Source organism: Atta cephalotes (genome assembly GCF_000143395.1).
Source record: "Atta cephalotes unplaced genomic scaffold scaffold00004, whole genome shotgun sequence".
In the NCBI taxonomy this organism is placed as follows: domain Eukaryota; kingdom Metazoa; phylum Arthropoda; class Insecta; order Hymenoptera; family Formicidae; genus Atta; species Atta cephalotes.
This window is the reverse complement of record NW_012130068.1, coordinates 472,571-484,509: the sequence shown is the minus strand read 5'-3', so window position 1 is coordinate 484,509 and position 11,939 is coordinate 472,571. Positions and strand designations below refer to the sequence as shown.

General features: G+C 32.6%; 1 protein-coding gene across 1 annotated transcript in view; it reads right to left on the bottom strand.

The window, feature by feature from the left end:
- The window catches only part of LOC105625869 (calcium/calmodulin-dependent protein kinase type II alpha chain), a 119,068-nt gene that overhangs the window by 31,533 nt on the left and 75,596 nt on the right, over window positions 1-11,939 (bottom strand). The window contains exon 11 of the mRNA XM_012207180.1: window positions 6,153-6,242. Coding sequence (XP_012062570.1) covers window positions 6,153-6,242 — 90 coding nt within the window. The remainder of the gene's footprint in view (window positions 1-6,152; window positions 6,243-11,939) is intronic.

The following is an 11,939-nucleotide window of genomic DNA, read 5'->3' as shown; positions in this document are numbered from 1 at the left end:
AAGAACGAAAGTTAAGTAGTACTAATTAAATTACTAAAGTAAGTTAACTAATAACTAATAATACTAACTAACGTAGACAGACAAAAGAAGAAATAATAAATAATATATATATGTATATATATATATATATATATATATATATATATATATGTATATATATAACATCAAGGAAGCGTATGTATGTGTATGTGTGCGGGCATAAGGAAACACAAATATGCCAGATGAGATCTAATAAACGTGCGGAAGATGATTGTGACATGTTACCTAAAAAGCTCCAAAAGTTTTCACAATCGAATTTTTTTTCCTCTTACGCTGCTAATGTATTTAATCCACCGGATAAATTTATAATATCGAAATAAACGATAAATGAAATTAGTTGTAGCCGATTCGTTATTTGCAAATTTCTAAATTACAAGAAAATAATTCTTATAGCCTGAGAAGCCGAAAACGAGCGTCTTTTGTTCGATAATTAAAGCATAATTATATAATAAACCGCGAGAAAATATAACAGCGGAAAAGTTAAGAGTTTTCCTATGCTAATTGCGGCTCTAAATAAGATAAAAGGTGAATATGTGGGAAAAGAAAATGCAAGCGAAAGCAGCGTGAGCCGAAGCGATTCGTGGTCACCGGCTGTTAAAAAATTAACATGAACGAGAATGAATAAAAATAGAAGAGAATAGAGAGATAAACATCGAGATTATTATGAGAAAAGTATGTGTGATAATACCGAGTGACAATATACACCGTATAATTACGCGTATAAAGTAAACTTACGTTATAAGAAATTATAACCCTTTCAGCTCGTCTAAATTGTAAAGAAATCCTCTATATGTTCACATGAAATTAGCGTTCATTATATTAATAATAATAATAAGAATAAGAATAAAATTGTTTTTAATAATTAATTGTATGCTTATAATTCGTTTACCGAGGCTTAACACACGCTGAAGTTTATTTATTACTATTACTACTTGTAATATTAATCTTGAAAGGCTATTACGTCTTTTTAAGTAATTGTCTTTTTGTTTCCTTGTGATTATGCTCATCTGAGTGTTTTATGTAGCAAAATTTGTATAAGACTTAAATAAGATTAATGCAAAGGAAACAGACTTAGCCGTTCAAGATTAATTTGTCGCAGCTATCGCTACTTGGACTAGTCTACGAATCCATTTTCTTCAATATACTACATGTACGACCAGAATACAAGTGAGAAAGAGAAACGCGTTAAAATTTACAATACTACATCTACTAAATTGCATAATCGTCAATTATCTCTTTGTACTAGATTGTATCACGAGAAAGCGTTGTCTAATTATAATCGAGCCTGTTCATCTTACGTTGTTAAAAATGGTCACCTGTGCGGTAATCGCTAAAAAAAGATGCATTGCGTTAACAAGAGAACTTATGACAATGGTGGTTGCGGATAGTGGTAGATTTTTTACTTCGCGACATATACCTATAAATAAATTAATTCATGTTGCACACGCGTAAATTGCCAGTGATCAATTATTCTCGGAAAGAAGGTGTAGGCGAGAAAAGAATAATCACGACGTATAACAAAAGCGCGTAACGAAGCCGATGCGTGAGTGACACGAAATCAGTGAACTTTAGGCCCGACTTGTGTAAATGCGAAGAATCAGGATCTGCTGTAAACCAGAGCAACTTACGCCTTCACTGTTTCTTTTTCTTGGAATAACGCATTATATCCAATTGCTCAAATGTATATATAATTTTCATTACAACTTATATGTAATCTACATATGAACAGTATATGTGTGTAATTTTTTCTCTTGTAACATATAATGAAAAATGATTAATCGATTAATAATTTAATTTACTTTTTTTTTTACCGTCGCCCTTCTGTTACACAGATCCTCGAAATATCGATTGTTTTTATTTCAAGTGGAAAAACGAGCGAGATTACCAGACGATATACGCCATGTTTGAGATATTAAATAATGAAATGTTGAACCAAAATGGTTCCACGTGTACGAGCTACACGATATTTATATTAAAGCGTTGATATATTACTCGTGTTTTATTCATCGTCTACTTGACTTTTCGGAAAAAAAAAAAATATTATACACGTAAAATATTACGCGCGTGAGCGTTCTTCAATCTTTGTTTTCCAATTAATTCTGGATGGAAGCTAAGCGTCAGTAACGTCCGGTAACCCGTGCGTGTAAGTGATTGAGAACAAATGCAATCGCAATGATCACATTTCCGCTTTCGAATGATATGATGAACGTGTCTTGAAGAGAATTGCGCTCGGTCTATGGTGTTTGTAATCTAATTATATACGGTGCATTCTTTCATTTGCTGTTATAATACGCGTGCGCACGTCATTCGTCTACGTGTGTTATGGATTTGTGAGCATCTGCTATTGGGGCACAAAACAACAGTGTTATCACTTCTCTCACACAGCTGTATATTTGGTGCTTTGCCTTTACGGTCTGTTATGGGAGACAGACAACGAGTACAGAGTCACCTGATTTGTGCGGATGTGTATACGTGTGTTCGAACGAAAGCATGGAAAACAGATAGCATCGATAGATTCACTCTCGTTTTAGTTTATTTTAGCGAATATATTTCAACACCATCAGCTGCGCATAAAATATACAGGGTCACACGAGTTTGTATATGCAAAGTGCATTCAAAATTGCATTTGTTAGATGCATAATATAGATGTCCAGCAAAATTCTAAAAATTCTAAAACCAGTATCTTTGTACATAAATAAAGAAGAGAGTCCGAATAAGTAAATATACCTATATCAATTAATTTATTATAACCCTCCGTAAACATTAATGCAATAACATATTAATTAATAAGAAATATGAATTCGCGTGACGCTGATGGGGATGAGGAATGAGTTCTTTCATGTCGCGTGTAGAATATTTTAAAATTCAAAAGCGAACGTTGTTCTTGGATATCCGGCAAATTATATGCTGTGACGTGAGGAGAGGAGATACAGATTCATGCAAAGATAATTTGGATTGTACTTTCTCACCCTATATGCAAAACACAAAATTTCATTTATTCGTCGAAATATTGTTACAGTTGTAATCTAATAATCTACGAGTAATAATGAACTCATTCATATTGTTTTGAAACAGTAAACTGGAAACTATTGTACACATAGATACAAAATATTCAATTTCGAAATACATATTTTTTTAAATTTTGTAAAATTTTCAAATTTTTTAAATATAGTACTCTTAAATTGATTATTTGTGTAATCACAAAATTTATAATAATTCATTTGTGTTAAATGTGTTTGATCGTACGTTATACATCAACAAAATATGAAACGGATGAATGTGTCTCGAGAGTACAATCCTATGTTTCTATCAAAATCTCTTAAAGGAATTCTACTTTTCTAGAGAATAGGTAGGAACGGGAAAAATTTGACAAATATATATTTCTTCGGATACGCGAAAGAAAAGAACAGATGAAATCTGATCGATATGAGTATTAAATTGAAATAAAGATACCTCAAAATTTTCGAAAAATAACGCGAATTCAAATTTGCAGACATAATTACAACTGAGAAAAATATGAAGAATGTATTAAAATGCAGATCTTATACCTGACATTCCGCGCTAATTAAATAAAAATTCCTTTTATTTTAACGAGCTGTAGCCTGTACGATACATTATGATTTCTCATGAACATGCAACATAACGACATTCGCGTTGTAAAGCATATTTTGATAACCATCGATTACACCTGACTTGCGTACCACGAATTGTGTTCGCAAAGTGAGAGAAGATAGCTTTGGGATGCACTGTCACATGTTTTGCGTACGCGTGTTTGTGTCAGAAAGTGTGTCAGAACAGGGAGGGCATCATCGCACACGATAGAGAAGTTGCGAGAAACATCGACTACCAGAGTTAGTCAGGAACTTGAAAGACAGCTCGTACGAGAAGACAGATTCGAAGATGATAATGTAGAAACGAGGTAGACTCAATACCTATATATATTAGGTCGATGAGGGTCGATATGTAAAATAATTTAATATACTTCGCGCTAATGCTTACTACTAGATACGACTATTTATAAATTTCAAACAATACTGACGTGAAGTGTCAATTGTATATGTCGTGTCAGTATGATACTTTTATAAGGAAAAGCAATACACAGCAATAACATAATCGTAACATAATCGATAAAGTTTAATGACTTAAACTATTAACATTAGATACTCTGATTGAAATACAATTTAAATAAAAGTTTCTGTGTGTGTGTGTGTGTGTGTGTGTGTGTGTGTGTGTGTGTGTAGTGTCTGTGTGCGCGCGTGTGTGTGTAATTTTATAGAAATATCCCAAATCAAATTTCTTATATTTATATATTGACTGTCTTGCTTTTCGCTGTGTATGGATTCATCTTCGATGAATTTTGAAGAACGTACACGTGCGATCGAACGCGAACAGACGGAAGACAAATAAAACACGAAAGAGATCGATCGACAAGTGTATAATCAAAAGTATCTACAGAGGCAAAGAGAAAGATCAAGGCGAGATCGATTTTTCTACGGACCAGGAGGAAGGGACAAACTTTAGGATCTGCGACCGAGAGTACACCTTACGATATATAATATTATTAATAATAAAGGAATCAGCGCACACAGAAATAATATTGTGCTAATAAAATTAAATCATATCGGTTTGAAACATTCAATAAAATCCGACACAAACACATTATAAAACATTGTAAAATAACTAAATCTTCTTAAACTTTTTCTCAATATAATTAAGTATGATATCAAGTATCTACAAATATTTACATTAAATTACATTCTCGTAATTTAACTCAATCAATCAATTTTTGTTTCAAATAAAAATAAGTTTAAATCATCTTTGCAATTGATGTTCCTAAATCTTTCCATGAAAGGTTTACCTTTGCGGCACAACCGCAAGCGTATTATAATAATCGGAGCACAGGTGTACGCAGGGTGGAAAGAGGATAAGCCAGAGGATAAGCAACGAGATGGATATTTAACTACTCGAGCTATCGTCGATCCAACGATCGACTTGCACGTGAGAACGAGAGGAGTATCTCTAATGAGGGATCAATACGCGCTCGTGCTCTTTACTTTTATGCGCAATACATAAGAACGTCCATGTAAGTTAATCTCCCGCAATAACTGCGATATAACTGCGAATAACTGCGATGCGCGTGGCATTAATACGTGACATTGCATCAAACAAAAAAAAGATCAGAAAAATAACTGATTCAATTGAATCGAATATCCTTTCTGTAACATCCCACAGACATTTTTCAGACAGCCATACGTATCTTTAATAGTTATTGATATCAGCCGATGAAATTCAATTAAATTTTGTTTTCAATTAAATTTCACAAGATAATACTAGTCGAATTAAATATAAATAATAAAATATAAAATTTTCACAAAATCCAACTTGATGTTTGAATACAACAAAGCTCGACAAATAGAAATGAGATCTTCAAATAGCTATATCATCATCAAATTTAAGAGCAATGTTGATCTTTATATTACATGGTACGATAAGTCGCGAACACCAAGCTGCAGTTTTTCTCCGCCTGTAGTCAAGTTTCTCATTAAAATTCTCATAACGAGCACGCAGTAAAGAGATATATGCTCTGAATCATTGCCGAGAACTAAGAACTTGTACATCGGACTATTGTTATTGGAACTATCACCGATTATTCTGCTCGCGTGACGACAATACCGCCGCGATGGCGACGGAATCGCTATCATAATTCAATCCAAGCTTTCGAGCACAACGGCGACGTGCTTTAATAGCTAGATGCCAACCGGCTTTAAACAAGTGCTCGTTACGACAACTGAAATTGCACGAATGATTTCTTATCGAAATGTTATTGGCGATATCATATAAGAAACTATTCGCGTGTTCTAGGTATAAAAGTCATTAAATATCCGTGTAAAAAGATTTCGAATATTTATACGATATGATAAGCTATCCCATTCTATTCCTTGTGCTTATAATCGCAATCGTGAAAATCAACCGTTTTAAGCACTCATTTTCGCATTGATAGCCTACAATTAGTTCGTTATAATAATCACTGTTAAAAAAATTCAACGCGTTTTGTAATTATGAAAAAAAAAGAGAGAGAGAGAGAGACAATAAAAAGGACGGGGATCTCCTACCTTTAACATCATCGTCTTCGATCGTTGTGCTGCTGTCGGTGGATTCCTTCACTTGAGAGCCATCACCCTTCTTCGTGATAATGCTTCGACCTGGAGTGCGCAGAGCGTTTCAGTAAATCGACATTGGGAAAGTGAAAACGAAAGAAAAATGACGAGAGGAAGAAATAGTAAAACAAAAGTAGTACTATCAAAGATTATAAGATAGGAAAAAGAGAAAAAAAGATAAAAAGCGAGATTATAGAGAATACACATAAAATGGAACGATCTTGAAATGAGGATATGGATTAGAAGGAATATTTATTTCGAATATTTATTTAGATCCGCGTTGACTGATGTGTACCTCGAAATGATCTTGAGAGCGTTTCTCTATTTTAAATGTGCTCTATGACATAACTAATACAAAGCTTGAGTTTGAAAGAAACATTGAGAGCTCTTCTTAATGCAAAAGTTAAAAAGGACAAGTTCGCTTGATGCCAAGTGTTAATTTGAAACTAGCTTGTCGCTTAAAAAAAATAGAAATAAACAAACTAAGCAAGTATCTTCTCTTTCTATAAACGTTTATCGAAAAAAAAATGCAATCAAGTTATTACTGCTGTAATTTGTTGTTAATTTGTGCATATTGAAATAAAATCAAATTCAGTCGGTCGTTCGTTAAATACAATTGACGTTGTAGTAACGAATAATTACCGATTTTTGATCGAACGATATATTTTCGTTTCGATGTGATTATGTACAATCTTTCTTCTACATCTTTCGTAATTTTCAATTTCATACCTTGCGTTTTTATACGTCATAACTTTTGTTTACAAAAGAGAATACATTTTCTCTCGCATAAAGAAGAAACTCGCGTGTATATATTTATATATGTTATACTTACTTTTTATTTATATATGATAAAAGAAGAAAATATGAAAGAAATTTTATATTTTTTGAATGTCATATTGTTTACAGTTCTTTACAATTAGATATTTCATGTTCCTTCCAAATTCTAGTCTTAACAAGTGTGATTTGTATTCGTTAATTATTTTAATCTAGTTGTAAAATTTATTCTTAATATTACTATATAAATAAATAATTTTTATTCATGTTTTCAACATTCAGAATTAAAACAAGTGTTTGCCGTATTTTGCAAATACGTATTATAGGAAAGTTCTTAAGAAAAATTAAAATAAAGTAATGAGTAGAACAAATTTATGAACAATGCAAAAATAGTAGTCAAATAGTTAAAGAGCATTGAGGATTAAGATGTATGTACATATAATCGGATTGTGCGCTGGATTGGATATGATGGAAATAACCATTCCAAAGGAAGACGGAGCGAATCAGGCAAGACAAACAGACAGAAAAAGATTTAACGCAAAAGTCAAACATTGGAGTGAATGCGTTCATGCTGTGATAAACTGTTTTCATTCATGTGACTTGTATCGATGCGTCAATTTATCTTCCTAATATTGGAACGAATATAATCCCACCCTTCCTATATCTAATGGAATCATACCTTCAGAATTCTATAGATACATACAAACTGTGCTTGACGAAAGCGTCACTTACAAATAGATATTTTATGTGGGGACAGAAAATGTGTATCGTTGTACTAAACTCTTCGGAAACTTTCCGAGAATTGAATGAGCCAATAAAGTATTAAAAAATGCAAGACAGAGTGTAAACACATGCAATTCAATATACCGAAACAAGTATTTAACTAGCGACTTCTACACATCGTCTTGTTGTTAAAATACACGCTCAAGACATGAAGAATAAATTGTGATAAGGACTGCAGAACGATTTCATTCAATTTGTGATAGAAATTATATTTTAAACGCACATAAATCAAAAAGAAATTGAAAAGAAAAAAGAGACGAAATTCGTCACAAAAGTAACTTTGGTTTCGTTTCCGACTAAGGAAAAATTGAAAAGCTTTGCAAGACAATACTAAGCATTACTTCATTTTAGAAGAACTTAATGGAAAATAAAGACTAACTTATATAAATCTCTTTTAATTACTTACTAAGAACTTTTAGAGACATTCATTTTGGAATATAAAACGCTTCTGTTTAATAAATTAGTGTCTAACTTTCTTTTATTCCATACATATAAAACGATGTATGGAAACAATTTAATTTTTAATATTTAAAAAATTAAATAAGCGCGATTCTCAGGATATATCAAATGTAATCAGTCCGTCTTTTCGTTTGACGATATGGGTTAACAAAAAGGCAAACTGATACGGAAGAAAAAGCAGTGGAACGGTTAGAGATATGAGAATGAAATTATTCCCAGATTATCGATCGGAAATTCGCAGTAATAATCATCTGATCGAACGAAATCTTTATCTTTTGCATGTATTTTTATCACATAAAACACAAATATTTGCGACTCTCTAGCTCTGTGTATTAATTCACTGAAATTGCTATCGGAATCAAGACATTTTACACTTTTTTGATCAACATTTTTCGAAAACAAAATTATTTGAGAATTCGTACCTATATTTACACAAACACAGTTCCTAAAACAGTTGAAAATTTGAGAAATAACTAAATTTTATTTTTTTAATATGATCGCAAGAAAAAAAACATCTACATCTTATTTTAATATTAACATCTATTTTCGGTATCTAAACAAATTAGTTCAAATCTAGTTGCAATGGCTTGGAAGAGATAATGTCTCCCTTTAAAATTATTGCTGGAATGAGAATATACTCGGCAAAAAAAGATAGAGCATTTAGTGCGAATACTCACGCCATGTAGAGACACGTATAATGTGCAAACGCATTCGTGCAAGATATAAACGCATAAAAAGCATAAGCAAAAAGAGAGAGTCAAAGAACGACATACGAATAGTTAACGCGCGAATTAGCGAATCGAAAAACGAAAGCATGCCAGAATGCCAAGAGAGGGACGATGATTCGTATGGAGATCCAGCGTTTTCAAGCCGGATTAATGTCTGCTCTGGATGTCTGCATGAAGAATTTCATTCTTATGCCGAATAAAAGAACATTGAAACATTCAACCGGTTCGGCTTAAATAACAATATAACATACCTTCATTGCGGATTATTTTCATTAACAATCAAAATCTATCCTTGTAATTGAATTTTATCGTTATAGGAATATGATAAATGGAATAAAATATCATAATAGTATTTTAATTTAAAAAAAATTGAGCATTATTGTAAAATAAGCGATAAATTTTTTAAATAATTATAATATATAGGATATTTTATCTAAAGTTCTAAAAATAGAAAAATTTTTTTATTTTTATACATTAAAAAAATAAACTTTTAAGACAAATTTAGTAAATATTCTTTAATCAAAGTTTTTTCGAGATAAAATTCGATTTCAGCCGGAACTCTCGTGAACTGATCGTCCCTCATGATCTAATATCCATTGTATATTGCGTATAACGTCTCGTGTACATCCGAGAACTCGTGTGTGCATGATATATTGTTTATCACTCGAATCCTATTCTATTATCAAGTTGAATAGAAGCACCGAAAAAAATCGTCGCAAGAATAAAGCGCATCCATTTTGCACCTCCGACCCATTTCGCGCGCTACGGTCTACCTTCGTCAAAAAAAAAATCAGTCATAGTATCAGTAGATAAAGGTAAAGATAAATAGATATGTAGAAAGAAAAAAAGAAAGAGAGAGAGATTTATTCGTCAATGCTGGTTGCTCGCATTCTCTCAACGGAGGATATTGGCAGACGGGCAAAGCCCTATATTTTGAGAATTTATGAATTCATGGATTCCGAAAACCCTCGAGAGAAGATTCTATGCGTAGTTTGAGATTCATAAACCCATACGTAATTCGCGCAGTTCCATTCGTGGTAGAAATACACGTGGCTAGAAATACATAAATTTACACTGCGCCTAAAATTCATGGTCGTGAGAAATGCTCACTCTTGATTTAAAGCTCCCCGAAAACATGATATAAATTGAATTAACATGAAATCCAGATTGTAATTTTATCAATAAATTACATTAAAAGCGTATCATATAATTTATTTTTGATTTTATTAAATTATATCGCGATATTTTTAATGTATACACGCGAATGAATTAAAAATTGTGTTAGATTAGCTTTGTATAAATAAAATTTTAAGTATGATATTGTTACAATCTATAATATTTATACATCGCAACAATAAATACATAGACTTGTAAAGTACGCAGGTGTGCTCTTTATGGAAAAGTCCTTATATATATGTAGGATATGATATATTTCGTATCGTGTCATAAAAGTAAGATTTCGTATTCTTTCGTTGCGCAGAGACAATGTTTCCCTTAATATGTATTAATGAAGTGGTTATTGCTTTGGAGAGAATACGAGCAACGAGAACTTAAGATGTGTGAATATGCAATCGGAGAATAATGAATGAGTCTGCGAGTCGATCGATCGATCTTTTGCAAAGGATTTATGATCTATGTCGTAAGATCTGAAATGCAATTCGTGATCCATTATGAAATGCTGCGCGGAAATTCTTATGATAATATATGAGTATTGTAATTTCCGGTAATTATCGTCGACACTATTACTACTTTATAGAAAGGGAAGGAAAACACGAGTTGTCACGAATTATCGAAATCAACTGAGCTTTACATGAACGATCTATTTGTAAAGAATGACGACTGACGACATAATCAAGATTTCATGTTCCATAATGTGGCGAGTTTCGCGAATGTAATTTGGGATGCTACCTAAGTTTAAAAATAAATTATTTTATTTTGCATTAAATATCCATATCATTCCGATCTCCAATTAATAATATTAGTTATAAAAGTTTATTATTATTTAAAAAGATACTTGAATTAATTTTGTCGAATCAATTTTGTTAGAAGTTTATCTTATGCGATAATAAATCAAATAATACAGACAATCGATAAATAGTTTAGAAAAGAAAAAATATTAATTTTATTGAAACGATGTCAATATCTTTAGCATAACAATTCAGTAAATGTTATTGTACGGTTGCTTTGACATAGACTTCATCGCGAGATTAAGAGAATAAAAAATTCTCTTCAAAATCGCATCTACTGACGAAAGCAGAGAATCACGTGGAATTGATCCGTAACGATTGGTTTTGGGAAGAACGTTGTGTGCCAATTCCATATGTTTGTTTTAGATCACAGACGACACAATCGCGTGAGATTTAAATGAAATTTAAATATATACGCTCGATAGTGATAGACACTCCTTTTTCATTTTTCACTTGCTTCCCAGGGTATCGAAATGGAAATCGAAAGTTAAGCTCGCTTTTCACGTCAGCTTTTCACCGCCCAATCAAATTTATTAATACGTGATATAAAATGTAATATTGTTTCTTTAAATAGATTTTCGACAGTTATTATTTTTGCAAGATTTTTCTACCATAAGCTGTCTCGATCAAGATATGACGTGAAAAGCAATTCGACTAAACAAACCATCGATGCTCTCGATCTGTATTTTGTCCGGAGTTTGTCGCGGAGCTCTTAAAGCCGATTTCCATAATAAAGTGTGCCAGAAGCTCAGGATAATAGCCTTTCTCCCTCTCCCAAAAGGTAAATCCGAAGTGGGGAATGAAGTCGCGTGCCAAGAGGGAAGCGCGGAAAAGCTGGAAGAGCTTACAGTTCGAGAGTCAGCTCAAGGCGATGAAATAAATTTAATTAAAGTCAAAGTTCGAGCTTTGGCGACGGTTTCTACGAGAGAGAAACAGAGAGAGAGAGAGAGAGAGAGAGAGAGAGAGAGAGAGAGAGAGAGAGAGAGAGAGAGAGAGAGAGAGAGAGAGAGAGAGAGAAGAGAGAGAGAGAG